At 51.8% G+C, this 15119-nt stretch overlaps 1 protein-coding gene across 10 annotated transcripts in view; it reads left to right on the top strand.

The window, feature by feature from the left end:
- kif21b (kinesin family member 21B) overlaps positions 1–15119 on the top strand; it is a 36886-nt gene that overhangs the window by 6984 nt on the left and 14783 nt on the right. For 5 of the 10 annotated variants that reach the window (XM_068598989.1, XM_068598993.1, XM_068598991.1 and 2 more), the window contains exons 2-17: positions 4880–5102; positions 5653–5832; positions 6594–6743; positions 6950–7084; positions 7166–7336; positions 7896–8011; positions 8164–8359; positions 8633–8822; positions 8906–8969; positions 9959–10201; positions 11653–11764; positions 11832–11973; positions 12434–12622; positions 13779–13978; positions 14077–14184; positions 14521–14849. In XM_068598989.1, the coding sequence (XP_068455090.1) occupies positions 4880–5102; positions 5653–5832; positions 6594–6743; positions 6950–7084; positions 7166–7336; positions 7896–8011; positions 8164–8359; positions 8633–8822; positions 8906–8969; positions 9959–10201; positions 11653–11764; positions 11832–11973; positions 12434–12622; positions 13779–13978; positions 14077–14184; positions 14521–14849 (2748 nt within the window). Of the gene's footprint in view, positions 1–1897; positions 2033–4879; positions 5103–5652; positions 5833–6593; positions 6744–6949; positions 7337–7895; positions 8012–8163; positions 8360–8632; positions 8823–8905; positions 8970–9958; positions 10202–11652; positions 11765–11831; positions 11974–12433; positions 12623–13778; positions 13979–14076; positions 14185–14520; positions 14850–15119 lie in introns of those variants that run through there. The other 5 variants (XM_068598995.1, XM_068598994.1, XM_068598990.1 and 2 more) reach the window with 3 other exon arrangements.

Genomic DNA, 15119 nt, shown 5'->3' with positions numbered 1-15119 from the left:
ATATATATATATATATATATATATATATATATATGTGTATATATATATATATATATATATATATATATATGTGTATATATATATATATATATATATGTGTATATATATATATATGTGTATATATATATATATATATATATGTGTATATATATATATATGTGTATATATATATATATGTGTATATACATATATCACTCTCAGCTTCTCGTATCGACTCCACACGGAGAAGCTTTTAGCTAAAAGCAGCGCTGCCATCAAGGAGAAGAGCTTCCTGCCCGCGCTTCCTGTTTCTCCTCCTCCTCCTCCTCCTCCTCCTCCTCCTCTTCATCAGGCAGCAGAGGGCTCACAGCTCGCTGCCTCCCCTCCCCGACGGGGCGGCACACAGACCCAGAATCCTCTCTGGTGAAGCTCCTCCATGAGACGCCGGCCTCACATTGATGACGGCGTGAGCTCCTCTGGTGACTTCAACTCCTCCACGTCACCATGAGCAGAGTCTGAGGCTGATTTACACTCTGGTTTTACGCAGAGACGCGAGCACGCAGGACACGCATGGCCGACCTCGCGTGGTCAAATCGGCCATTTTGCGTGCGTCACCCCAAATGTCTGACTATCCATCAAAGCAACGCGAGCCCACGAGGCTGTGATTGGTCCGCTGACCACGTCCTTTCTGGGTCTCTCATGTCCGGTTTCACAGCATCATACCTCTGTTTTTAAAAGCCACAGCAGAAACATGAACAATGGATCCTGTTGAAGAACGTTTGGCTGAAGAGGTCAAATATGAGCATTTATAAAACCTGACGAGTATCAGGACACAAAGGTGGAGGTGAACTCCTGGAGGGAGATGTCGTGAACGTCGGTGTGCAGGTCCACTCTACGGTCGTTGCGCCACCTGCTGGTCTGGAGGATAAAAACACAGGAACTATAAAGCAACACGAGTCCGTTGATCCCACTGCGTGGCAGCAGCAGCTGTAGTTGCAGGAGTATAATTCAGCCTTGAGGCTCAGACCGGAGATCTGCTGCGTGGAGGCCGGTGGTTCAAGTCCTCACCGCTGCTGCGTCTCCCTCTGCCGGGGTGACAGCAGGATATTCAAGACCGGAACCTCCCACTGGTCCCACTGGTCCCAGTGGTCCTCCTGCTGGGTGCAGACCTGGACACTGATCTGAGATCAGCGTCGTGATTACAAACTAATCCGTCAGTTTGAAGCTTCTCAGTCAGGACGTGATTCTGCTGCAGCCTCCATCCTGTAACAGGATCAATGTGTCAGCCGAGTCTCCTGTCAGGGTGTGTGTGTGTGTGTGTGTGTGTGTGTGTGTGTGTGTGTGTGTGTGTGTGTGTGTGTGTGTGTGTGTGTGTGGGGTTGCATCAAACACACAATGTGTTGCGTCCCACGCCACATCAGGGATATGTGTGTTGTTCCATAATATTTGGTGGATTAAAACAGGAAGTGAGGCGGTGGTCAGGAGACAGGAAGTGGAAGCGTCTCCTTGTTTTGACTGGCAAGAGACGTGAAGCAGCGAGGTGTGAGGACGCAAGGAACAAAGGAGAGGACGCTTTCCTGGCTTACCTCAGCGCCACCTTCACGAAGCAACAACAGGGAGGGGGCGGGGCCTCAATAGAGAGGACGAGGAGGCAGAGGACGAGGAGGCAGAGGACGAGGAGGGAGAGGACGAGGAGGGAGAGGACGAGGAGGCAGAGGACGAGGAGGCAGAGGACGAGGAGGGAGAGGACGAGGAGGGAGAGGGACGAGGAGGCAGAGGACGAGGAGGGAGAGGACGAGGAGGGAGAGGACGAGGAGGGAGAGGACGAGGAGGCAGAGGACGAGGAGGCAGAGGACGAGGAGGCAGAGGACGAGGAGGCAGAGGACGAGGAGGGAGAGGACGAGGAGGGAGAGGACGAGGAGGGAGAGGACGAGGAGGGAGAGGACGAGGAGGCAGAGGACGAGGAGGCAGAGGACGAGGAGGCAGAGGACGAGGAGGCAGAGGACGAGGAGGGAGAGGACGAGGCGGGAGTCCATAAGGAAAGGAAACAAATGTATGTGTTAGTGTGCAAAGATGAGTAAAGATAAATCCTTCATTTGCTGCATCAGGGATCCACAATCGGTTTCTCTTTGTTGTCCGACTCACACACTCTTTTAGTTTCAGTGTTGAGGGCTATTTATAGCTGTGTGTGTGTGTGCGTGTGTGTGTGCATGTGCGTGTTTGTGTGTTGTTGGCTGTTCTGATCAATGTTATGGATCCTGTGTTTTGTGTGCTCAGCTGGCTTAAATGTTCCTCCGCTGAGTCGTGGTGTGATCACGTGTGTGTGTGTGTGTGTGTGTGTGTGTGTGTGTGTGTGTGTGTGTTTGAATTGATTATTTATAGCTGTTCCATTTCTTCTCCCTGTGGATCCCTGACAGGCTGTGTGTGTGTGTGTGTGTGTGTGTGTGTGTGTGTGTGTGTTCATACGTTGAGCAGCAGTGATCATGATGTCTTTCTGTCTGCATCAGTTATGATGATAAATGGTTTAACATCATAATTCAGTCCCAGCTGATCTTCACACGTCTCGTTTTGTCCAAAATGTCGTCAAGCCAGCAAATGGTTTGAATTTGAGCTGATAAATGAATTAAAGGATCAATTCCAGACATTTCTGTCAAGCTGTCAGTCAGCTGATCAGTAATATTTTGTTATGTCGGCATGAAGTTTAAATATGTCTCTTCAGTCAAAAGCAAAGAAACAAACGGAGCCTTAAAGAGAACACACACACACACACACACACACACACACACACACACCTTGTGCAGACCAGCACTCTCCTCCAGATGCTTTGTGTTAGTAATTGGTTCAAACAGGACTCGTGTGGATGCTTTAACCTTCAAGTCAAGGTCACCTCCAGTAATGAAGGACTCTGTCTGCAGCCGCTTTCTAGGTCACACACTCTGTCGTGTTGTGTTAGAATGTTGTAGTGTTGTAACGTTCTGGTTGTGTTGTTACAACGTTCTGTTGCTAGAATGTTAGAATGTTCTAAGGTGACTACGACGTCTGTAATTCCTTCCTAGAAGAGCCTGTCAAGGCCCGAAAGAGGCCACTGTGTGTGTGTGTGTGTGTGTGTGTGTGTGTGTGTGTGTGTGTGTGTGTGTGTGTGTGTGTGTGTGTGTGTGTGTGTGTGTGTGTGTGTGTGTGTGTGTGTGTGTGTGTGTGTGTGTGTGATCACCTCCTCGCTGCGCCTGCCCAGGAGGATCAGGTGCCATGTGCACATCTTGTTTTGTGTACATTGTGTACGTGTGCACGCTGCAGTGTTTCCTTCCAGTGCTTCTAGTTTATTTGTTGTTTATTTATTTCCACAACAAGGTGACTTCACATGAAACCATTAAAACATCTTGCAGAGAAAACAAGTGTCAAATCAATTACAACATTCTTTAAAACATTCAAATGGTCAAAAAGCGAAACAGAATAAAAGTTAGCGTGCGGTTTAGGAACTAAAAAGCGTAGAGATGCAGGAATGGATTAATCCAGCGATGTCCCAGAGTGCCGTGGGAGATGCTGGGAACATGTCCAACTTCACTCAATCGCTCCCAAAAAATATGATTTATTTGCCGCAAATAATTTCCCGGCGTCTGAAGCTTTAACAGAGCGGCTGGCCAATAACGCGTCACTTCAGCGTCTCATCAGCAGCGCCGGCGCCATCGGGAGCCTGAAGGAGTCCACGCCCACGTCCTCGTGTCCAGACGCCTTCCTCCACAGCTCAGACTCTTCACATCAGGGGTGATGCTGCAGCTGCAGCCATCAAACCAGGGCTCATGTGCTGCTCCTCTGGTGACGGGGTGAATCCCATCCTGATGGATGCTGATCTCTCTCTGCTGGTCTCTTCTGGAGGACGGATGTGGACTCATGCGTTCACGGCGCTCTGTGGAGACGCCAGAGTCACAGAGCTGCTGATCAAATGAGATCGATTCGTCTACAGAACCAAGAAGTTCTCTGGCCCGTCTGCCTCAGCTGGGTTGAGATCGACACCTCCACCCAGCTGTGTTCTCCTCTCTTGATCATGTGACTGTCAGCTGACTGAAGAGAGACGTCCTCCTCCATGAGGAACCAAGACGTTCTCCTCCACGAGGAACCAAGACGTTCTCCTCCACGAGGAACCAAGACGTTCTCCTCCACGAGGAACCAAGACGTTCTCCTCCACGAGGAACCAAGACGTTCTCCTCCACGAGGAACCAAGACGTTCTCCTCCACGAGGAACCAAGACGTTCTCCTCCACGAGGAACCAAGACGTTCTCCTCCACGAGGAACCAAGACGTTCTCCTCCACGAGGAACCAAGACGTTCTCCTCCACGAGGAACCAAGACGTTCTCCTCCACGAGGAACCAAGACGTTCTCCTCCATGAGGAACCTGCTGTCACTTCTGAAGACGCCGAGGTTCAGGAATTAGATAAAGAGTGTGAAGCGAGCCTGCTGCTACATGCTATTAGCTGCTACATGCTATTAGCAGCTGCATGCTATTAGCAGCTACAAGAAAACACACCCATATCAGTACAGTGCAGTGCATTGCATTGTGGGTAATGTAGCCAGCAGGTTTCTGATACTGTATGGAATATCCTTTACAGGAATAACAGAGTGACATAATGCATTTAATAATCTGTGGATCAGATTATATTATAACAACATTATCGTAGTAATACTAGTACAACTTTACTAGTATTACTCGTTCCAAAATAAAACGCGTCATTCTCCTGGAAACAGAAGACAACAGGATACGACCTGCATGTTTCTATAATAAAGCTTCTGGCCTGTTAACGGTCACATCTTATGAAATATGTTGTTATTTTACAGACGGCAGCGTCCAGGTCTTAAAAGCTCTGACGCACGTTTTACATAATTCATGAGAACATTTCCTCCTCAGGATCCGTCCTCAGATGGCCAAGGAGAAGATCGAGGGCTGCCACGTGTGCACGCTGGTGACGCCCGGAGAGCCTCAAGTGCTGCTGGGAAAAGACAAAGCCTTCACCTACGACTTCGTGCTGGACACGGACTCCGAGCAGCAGCACATCTACCGGGCCTGCGTGCACGAGCTCATCGAGGGCTGCCTGCACGGCTACAACGCCACCGTGCTGGCCTACGGGCAGGTAGGAGGAGCCGGGGGCGGGGCCAAGAGAGAGAGGGGCGGGTCCAAAAGAGAGGGGCGTGGCCACATAGGGCAAGAGAGGGGAGGAGCCACGGGGGGCCGAGAGAGAGGGGCGGGTCCAAAAGAGGGGGCGTGGCCACATGGGTCAAGAGAGAGGGGTGGGGCCACGGGGCCAAGAGAGGGGTGTGGCCACGATAGAGGGGTGTGGCCACCGGGCCAAGAGAGAGAGGGGCAGAGCCACGGGGGCCAAGAGAGAGGGGTGGGGCCACGGGGGCCAAGAGAGAGGGGTGGGGCCACGGGGGCCGAGAGAGGGGTGGGGCCACGGGGGCCAAGAGAGAGGGGTGGGGCCACGGGGGCCAAGAGAGAGGGGTGGGGCCACGGGGGCCAAGAGAGGGGCGGGTCCACTGGAGAGAGGCGGGTTTATAGCAGCTGCTTCTCTTCAGCTCTACTTGATGTCTGTAAAGCTTCTTCTTGGAAAACTGATCATGCTGTCATTAAACACGCCGCCGTCATGCTGCACATGGACCTGATGGTTGATCACTGTGTCTCAGACGGGCTCGGGGAAGACCTACACCATGGGCACGGGCTTCGACGTGAGCCTGGACCAGGACCAGGGCATCATCCCGCGGGCCGTCCACCAGCTGTTCCATGGCATCCAGAACCGCAGGGAGCGCGCCCAGCAGGCCGGGACCCCGCCGCCCGAGTTTAAAGTCAGCGCCCAGTTCCTGGAGGTGTGTGTGTGTGTGTGTGTGTGTGTGTGTGTGTGTGTGTCCATATTAACTATAACCAGATGGGACAGAACAAGAGGATCAGCCCCCACTTCCTCAAACAGGAAGTGACAGCTCAGTGACAGATGGGAGGAATGTCTGTGGCGTTGTCCTGATTAATGTCGCCCATTACCTCTGACATTAGTCCTCATCACCGAGGGAGGGAGGGAGGGAGGAGGAGGAGGAGGAGGAGGAGGAGGAGGAGGAGGAGGAGGAGGAGGAGGAGAAAGAGAAAGAGAAAGAGGGAGGAGGAGAAAGGAGGAGGGATGGATGGATGCATGCGCAGGAGCAATAAGATAATAGGAGCAGTAATTATTTTCTCCAGAGGTGTGTGTGTGTGTGTGTGTGTGTGTGTGTGTGTGTGAGAGATCCAATTACTTAAATAAGATTTCTGTAATAATAATAATTTCAATAATTACAATCAAATGTCTTTCTGGCTTTCTCTTATTTATTTATTCATTCCGTCTCTGCTGGACTGTGTTTTTGTTCTCAGGTCACAAGGTTATCTCTGTTGACGGCTAACAGATGTGTGTGTGTGTGTGTGTGTGTGTGTGTGTGTGTGTGTGTGTGTCCCCTCTGTGACCTTCTCTGGTTTCAGTCTTGTGTGTAAATAAACTGTGAGAAAGTGACATCATGAGGAGCTTGTGACAAAGAGCTCAATACATCGTTATGTTTTATTATAATGTGTGTGTGTGTGTGTGTGTGTGTGTGTGTGTGTGTTGCAGCTGTACAATGAAGAGGTGCTGGACCTGTTTGATGAAGCCAGAGATCCAGAGAATCGGAACCGCAAGTCCAGCATTAAGATCCATGAAGACGCCGGTGGGAGCATCTACACCACGGGGGTCACCTCACGGCTGGTGAACTCAAAGGAGGAGGTGTGTGTGTGTGTGTGTGTGTGTGTGTGTTGTGTTGGTTTTGTGTATTTGTCATCTGCAGTCTTACATTGATTCCGTCTTTTTCATTTGGTAGTTTCTGACAGCGATATGACGTGATGTTCCTCTGCTAGTGTGTGTTGGCCTTTAGCCTCCTTAAGCGTACAGTGTGTGTGTGTGTGTGTGTGTGTGTGTGTGTGTGTGTACAGCTGCTGCAGTGCCTGAAGCTCGGCGCTCTGTCCCGCACCACAGCCAGCACCCAGATGAACGCCACCAGCTCTCGCTCACACGCCATCTTCACCATCCACCTCTGCCAGATGAGGGTGTGCCCGCAGGCCGCGGCGGTGAGGGGGCGGGGCTTACATTTAGGGTTAAGAGCTGCTGTTTCAGAGGAAGACCGTCTCATGTGCCGCTGTCTCCCGCAGCAGAACGAAGCTGAAGGCCTCGACGAGCTGAACGGCTCCATCGCTCAGCCCGAGTTCGAGACGCTGACGGCCAAGTTCCACTTCGTGGACCTGGCCGGCTCCGAGAGGCTGAAACGCACCGGAGCGACAGGAGAGAGGGCCCGCGAAGGCATCTCCATCAACTGTGGACTGGTGTGTGTGTGTGTGTGAGTGTGTCTGTGTCTGTGAGTGTGTGTGTGTCTGTGTCTGTGAGTGTGTGTGTGTGAGTGTGTGTGTGTGTGTGTGAGTGTGTGTGTGAGTGTGAGTGTGTGTGTGTGTGTCTGTGTGTGAGTGTGTGTGAGTGTGAGTGTGTGTGAGTGTGTCTGTGTGTGTGTGTGTGTCTGTGTGTGTGTGTGTGTCTGTGTGTGTGTGTGTGTGTCTGTGTATGTGTGTGTGTGTGTGTGTGTGTGTGTGTGTCTGTGTGTGTGTGTGTGTGTGTGAGAGTGTATCTGTCTGTGTGTGTGTGTGTCTATGTGTGCGCACGTGTGTGTGTGAGTGTGTGTCTGTGTGTGCGTGCGTGCGTGCGTGTGTGTGTGTGTGTGTGTGTGTGTGTGTTTTATATCAAAAGCTGTAAGAAAACGATTCTTCGGCTCTGAATATCGTATTGAGAACCTTTAAATTTCTGCATATTAATAATATTAGAAAACCAGTTATGAATTTCTGTGTGTGTGTGTGTGTGTGTGTGCGTGCGTGTGTCCGTGTGTGTGTGTAGCTGGCACTCGGAAATGTGATCAGTGCTTTAGGGGACCAGAGCAAGAAGGGAGGCCACGTCCCGTACAGAGACTCTAAACTCACCCGTCTGCTCCAGGACTCACTGGGAGGCAACAGGTACACACACACACACACACACACACACACACACACACACACACACACACACACACACACACACACACAGACTCAGAGTGAAGCTCTCAGCAGGGTCCCAGGTGGTGAGCAGCGTCCTGGTGTCTTCAGTGATCATGTGACTTCCTCTGCAGCCGCACCGTGATGATCGCCTGCGTCAGCCCGTCGGACCGAGACTTCATGGAGACGCTGAACACGCTGAAGTACGCCAACCGAGCACGCAACATCCGCAACAAGGTGGTGGTGAACCAGGACAAGACCAGCCAGCAGATCAGCGCGCTGCGGGCCGAGATCGCACGGCTGCAGATGGAGCTGCTGGAGTACAAGGCGGTGAGGAGGGGGAGGAGGAGGAGGAGGAGGAGGAAGGGAAGAAGGAGGAGGAAGGGAAGAAGGAGGAGGATGAGAGGGAGGAGGAGGAGGATGAGAGGGAGGAGGAGGAGGAGGCGGAGGCGAAGGCGGCCGCCACACACGGTCCATGAGGGAGGGAGGGAGGAGAGTCACTGAGACAACGCTAATTGGAGGAGGAGGTCCTCCATGAAAGGCTCGTCGGGTTCTTGGTGTTCTGACGTGTGTGTGTGTGTGTGTGTGTGTGTGTGTGTGTAGGGGAAGCGGGTGGCAGCTGAGGACGGCGTGGAGGGCTACAGCGACCTGTACCAGGAGAACGCCATGCTGCAGCGGGACAACGGCGCCCTGCGCCTCAGGGTGAAGGCCATGCAGGAGACCATCGACCACCTCAACACGCGGGTCACTCACCTGCTGGCCAACGAGGTCAGCAACCTGCTGGCCAAGTCAAGTAGGTGCAGCTGCTGCCGGCCCCTCTCAGAGGAAGCTCTGGTGCTCTGAGGCCTCTGTGACCTCCTCGTCCTCTGGTTGCAGGTGAGGGCAGCGAGGAGATCGGTGCCCTGATACAGAACTACATCCGAGAGGTTGAAGAACTTCGGTAAGAGCTCCAAACCGTGTGGTTTCTTCACTTGAAGCCTCCCAGGAGTCAGATGAGGGGATGCTCTACACGGAGCTGCTGAGCCACCCAGAGGTTCAGCAGCTGGACCAGCTGGCTGGGCTCTGTCAGAGCGACCTGTAAAGATGATGGAGGCTACTTTTAGATAGAGATAGGCTAGCTGTTTCAATGCTAAGCTAAGCTTCTCCTGGCTCTGTAGCGTCGTACTGACCAGAGAGCGGTATGACTCGTCTCGTCGCTCTCGTTACTAAAGCATAACACAAGCCACGCCCACTCGTTACTAAATGTTACACAATCCACGCCCACTCATTACTAAACGTTACACAAGCCACGCCCACTCGTTACTAAAGCATAACGCAAGTCACGCCCACTCATTACTAAAGCATAACACAAGCCACGCCCACTCATTACTAAACGTTACACAAGCCACGCCCACTTATTACTAAAGCATAACACATGCCACGCCCACTCGTTACTAAACGTTACACAAGCCACGCCCACTCGTTACTAAAGCATAACACAAGCCACGCCCACTCGTTACTAAAGCATAACGCAAGCCACGCCCACTCGTTACTGAAGCATAACGCAAGCCACGCCCACCTCAGCTAATGCTAGCTAAAGTTAGTTACACTGCAATATAATATCATGTAATACAAGATAATGCAAGCTAAAGTTAGCTCCACTGGACTATAATATCATTTAATACAAGCTAATGCTAGCTAAAGTTAGTTACACTGCAATATAATATCAAGTAATACAAGCTAATGCTAGCTAAAGTTAGTTACACTGCAATATAATATCAAGTAATACAAGCTAATGCTAGCTGAAGTTCATTACACTGCAATATAATATCATGTAATACAAGCTAATGCTCGCTGAAACAAGCTCCTGCGTGCCCCTTGTGGCTCTTAAGGTTAGCTGTGTGGACTTGAAGAAGAGTGGAGGACCATGTGACCTGTTCTCCTCCTCAGAACCAAGCTCCTGGAGAGCGAGGCCATGAACGAGTCTCTGCGCCGGCAGGCAGCCCGGCTCTCCTCGCGCTCTCCATTCCCTTCCTCCGACCTCAGCCCCGCCCCCGGCCACACCCCCGGCCACACCCCCGGCTCCGCCCATCCGTCACTGTCCATGGAGGCTGAGATGACGGACGTGCTGCGCCGAGCCAAGATGGACATCGAGAGGCTGAAGAAGAAGGAGAGGCGGCAGAGGAGGACGAGGTGAGGAGGGAAATATATATATGAAGCAGGAAACAATACACACTATGACATGAAGCAGGAAACAATACACACTATGACATGAAGCAGGAAACAATACACACTATGACATGAAGCAGGGAACAATACACACTATGACATGAAGCAGGAAACAATACACACTATGACATCAAGCAGGAAACAATACACACTATGACATGAAGCAGGAAACAATACACACTATGACATGAAGCAGGAAACAATACACACTATGACATGAAGCAGGAAACAATACACACTATGACATGAAGCAGGAAACAATACACACTATGACATGAAGCAGGAAACAATACACACTCAGTGCGGTTACATGGATTCGAATAACTGGCTTAGTCCGACTAAAATCGAATTATCCAGTTCATGTAAACACCTTTATTCGAATAACTGCGGTCCGACTACGATCCGATTAACACCCCTGGATAACTCGATTCGATTCGATTGATAATTCGAATAACGCTGCATGTATACGCTGAATCGGATCGGAACTGGACAATGCGTTTGTGCGCATGCTCAAGATCCCGCCGCCTCCTCCCTCCCGCCCTCCCAGGTCGTGACCCGGAAGTCGAAAGAGACGATAAGTTGTCACGGCCGGCAGAAACAAACAAACGTAAAAGTCGGGTTACGAGCCGATACTACCTTCAGTGGGTGTCTCTGTTAGCTCCCTGATGTAGCCAGCTAGCGCTGCTGCTAGTTCCCTGTTTGCTCTGCGCTAGCTCCCCGACAACCACCGAAGCTAGCGGGGTTCTCTCCATTATGAAGAGTGAAGAGGTCAAGCGGAGATGGCTGTATCACCACTACATGTAATGAAAACAGCGCCACCTGTCGTATCGGATATGACATGCATTCGGCCAATGATTCGATTTATTCACTGCCATGTATATTCGGATAACAGCAGTTGCCCCGAAAGAGAGCATAGTCCGACTAAAGCAAGATTCGAATTATTACCAGCATGTAAACGCACTGAGTATGACATGAAGCAGGAAACAATACACACTATGACATGAAGCAGGAAACAATACACACTATGACATGAAGCAGGAAACAACACACACTATGACATGAAGCAGGAAGTCTGCAGAGCTCTGTTCTGCTCATGTGAAGCTCGCTGTGACCTCGTTCCTCCAGCTAACACGTCTTTTGGGTGAGTGCGTCAGGCGGCTGCAGCCAGTATGAACGCTTGAACGCTGTAATTCACTCAGTCGGCTAGTGGGTCAAGAGAGAAGCTTCTGGACTGTAATGGGATGAGACGTGGTGGGTGGAGAAGAGGGAGCGTTACAAAGGGAAGCGCTGAAGAAGACTCCGGCTCCATCAGCCTTAATGCTGCTGCTGGTGACCTCTCTCTGACCTCCAGGAGAGCTGAGGACATGCTCAGGACATGCTCATATTACTGATGTGATCCTTTTCTCCTCCTGCAGTCCCGACCTGCAGAAAGGTCTGAAGAAGCGAGTGAAGCTGCACGCTCAGCAGAACGGAGAGAACGGGCCCGCCGGGCAGAACGGAGAGATGGATTCAGACGACTGCCCCGAGGTAGAGCTCGTTCACACGGTAAAGCAACGGGTCGGACAGACGGGTCTGATGCTGCTTCTGTGTGCAGGACGTCATGTCTCCTCTGCAGGAGGAGAGCGGCTGTGAGGAAGACGAGGGGGAGGACGAAGAGGAAGGCCGCGAGGAGGACGAGGACGGGTTCGACAGTGACGAGAGCCTCGTGGATTCAGACTCCGACTCGGATGAGAAAGGTGATGAAGGACTGTTCCAGTGAGACATCTCACTATCGTCAGATGACTCAGCAATCTTTCACAGACGATTATGATGCATAGATTCATCTTCATGACTTCCCTAGGTTGTCCTCCAGCGCCACCATCTGGTCTAAATGTCTATTTATTCATGATTCATGACTAATCCCATCAGCTTCTTCTGTGCTGTGTGTGCAGCCTCGTCTCTTTACAACGTTAACACACAAGACATTTCCTAGTAGAGTTCAATGTGCAGCTCGTCTCTGACACTGCACAATTAGCTCTACTCTATGAAAAGCGGTAGCAATGTAGCATCAATGTGGCATCAATGTGGCATCAATGTGGCAGCAAAGTGGCAGCTTGCCTGCTGTGCATGCCATCGCGCTGAGAGAAAGCATTAGCTCCTCCTAGCTCCTGGACGCTCTCCTCTGCAGTCGGTCTGAGCTTTTCTTCTCATTTGCAGCCAACTTCCAGGCGGACCTGGCGGATCTGACCTGCGAGATCGAGATCAAGCAGAAGCTGATCGACGAGCTGGAGAACAGCCAGCGGAGGCTGCTGGTGCTGAAGCTGCAGTACGAGGAGAAGCTCATCCTCCTGCAGAACAAGATCCGAGACACTCAGCTGGAGAGAGACCGCGTGCTGCAGAACCTCAGTGAGTTCCTGCTGCTGCAGGTAGTCAGGAGTTAGTGTCCTTAGTGCTGCAAGTAGTCAGGAGTTAGTGTTCTCAGTGCTGCAGGTAGTCAGGAGTTAGTGTCCTTAGTGCTGCAGGTAGTCAGGAGTTAGTGTTCTCAGTGCTGCAGGTAGTCAGGAGTTAGTGTTCTCAGTGCTGCAGGTAGTCAGGAGTTAGTGTCCTTAGTGCTGCAGGTAGTCAGGAGTTAGTGTCCTTCAGCAGTGCTGCAGGTAGTCAGGAGTTAGTGTCCTTAGTGCTGCAGGTAGTCAGGAGTTAGTGTCCTTCAGTCATGCTGCAGGTAGTTAGGAGTAAGTGTCCTTAGTGCTGCAGGTAGTCAGGAGTTAGTGTTCTCAGTGCTGCAGGTAGTCAGGAGTTAGTGTCCTTAGTGCTGCAGGTAGTCAGGAGTTAGTGTTCTCAGTGCTGCAGGTAGTCAGGAGTTAGTGTCCTTAGTGCTGCAGGTAGTCAGGAGTTAGTGTCCTTAGTGTTGCAGGTAGTCAAGAGTTAGTCTCCTCAGTGCTGCAGGTAGTCAGGAGTTAGAGTCCTTCAGTAGTGCTGCAGGTAGTCAGGAGTTAGTGTTCTCAGTGCTGCAGGTAGTCAGGAGTTAGTGTCCTTAGTGCTGCAGGTAGTCAGGAGTTAGTGTTCTCAGTGCTGCAGGTAGTCAGGAGTTAGTGTCCTTAGTGCTGCAGGTAGTCAGGAGTTAGTGTCCTTAGTGTTGCAGGTAGTCAGGAGTTAGAGTCCTTCAGTAGTGCTGCAGGTAGTCAGGAGTTAGTGTCCTTAGTGTTGCAGGTAGTCAGGAGTTAGTGTCCTTAGTGCTGCAGGTAGTCAGGAGTTAGTGTTCTCAGTGCTGCAGGTAGTCAGGAGTTAGTGTTCTCAGTGCTGCAGGTAGTCAGGAGTTAGTGTCCTTAGTGCTGCAGGTAGTCAGGAGTTAGTGTCCTTAGTGTTGCAGGTAGTCAGGAGTTAGAGTCCTTCAGTAGTGCTGCAGGTAGTCAGGAGTTAGTGTCCTTAGTGCTGCAGGTAGTCAGGAGTTAGTGTCCTTAGTGCTGCAGGTAGTCAGGAGTTAGTGTCCTTAGTGCTGCAGGTAGTCAGGAGTTAGTGTCCTTCAGGAGAAAGCCTGCAGCTGACTGGCTCTCGCTCACAGTGTCCATGGAGAACTACACGGAGGAGAAGGCCAGCCGGGTCAAGCAGGACTACGAGAAGCGGCTCAAGGAGATGAACCGAGACCTGCTGAAGCTGCAGGTCGCTCAGAAAGAACACGCGCGCCTCCTCAAGAACCAGGAGAGGTACGAGAGGGAGCTGAAGAAGCTCCAGACCGAGGTCAACGACATGAAGAAGGCCAAGGTGAGGAGGGGGGGGAGGAGGAGGAAGAAGTGAAGGAGGAGGTCCAGATACAGGGCGCAGTTTGAGAAGCCTGACCTCTGACCTTTGTCTATTCGCAGGTGACGCTGATGAAGCAAATGAAGGAGGAGCAGCTGAGGAGGAGGATGGTGGAGGCCAAGAGGACCCGAGAGATCGGCCAACTGAAGAAGGAGCAGCGCCGACAGGAGGTGTGTGTGTGTGTGTGTGTGTGTGTGTGTGTGTGTGTGTGTGTGTACATGTTGCACACACAGATAGTTTAGAATAACCTTGTGAAGATGAGTGCATGAATGCATTACTTGTGTCTGTGTTCCATGGAGGAGAGGTTTGGTCTTCATGTCATGATCCACTCTGTGGATCGTTGTGGGCGGGGCCTGACCAGATGCTGTGGGCGGGGCCTGACCACACGCTGTGGGCGGGGCCTGACCACACGCTGTGGGCGGGGCCTGACTACACACTGTGGGCCTGACTACACGCTGTGGGCGGGGCCTGACTACACGCTGTTCTTCTCCGTCCTGTCCCTTCAGTACCAGATCCGAGCGCTGGAGTCCCAGAAGCGGCAGCAGGACCAGGTTCTGCGCAGGAAGACGCAGGAGGTGAGCGCGCTGCGCCGCCTGGCCAAGCCCATGTCCGACCGCGTGGCCGGCCGCGTGGCCCGCTGGAACCACGCACCCCCGGGGACGGACTCTGGAGCCGAGTTCTCCGCCAGCACCTCCGCCAGCACCACCGCCAGCGGCTCGGAGCCCGAGAGCGGGAAGAGCGTGAGCGGCCTGGTGAAGCAGTGGAACAACAAGAACAACGTGTTTGGCTACCTGGCGGAGAGCGACGGCAGTATGGACGGGACGCGGGTCATCGGGTGAGACGGACCTCCTTACACTAGTGGTGCTGATGCTACTGATGCTGCTGATGCTGCTCATGCTGTTCATGCTGCTGATGCTGCTGATGCTGCTGATGCTACTGATGCTACTGATAACCATGTCTGAGTGATGCACCATCACCTCAGCTTAACTTGCTGCTAACAGCTAACAGGCAGCTGGTGAATACAGGGAGCACTCAGCAGCTAAAACCACAGATATATAATATTATATTATCTTTCTCTCCTTTCCTCTCCTCCTCTCCTCTCCTC

This window comes from Clinocottus analis, unplaced genomic scaffold (genome assembly GCF_023055335.1).
Source record: "Clinocottus analis isolate CAN_PGR_092001 unplaced genomic scaffold, fCliAna1.0.p SCAF_42, whole genome shotgun sequence".
Lineage (NCBI taxonomy): Eukaryota > Metazoa > Chordata > Actinopteri > Perciformes > Cottidae > Clinocottus > Clinocottus analis.
This window is presented reverse-complemented; position numbering and strand designations above follow the sequence as displayed.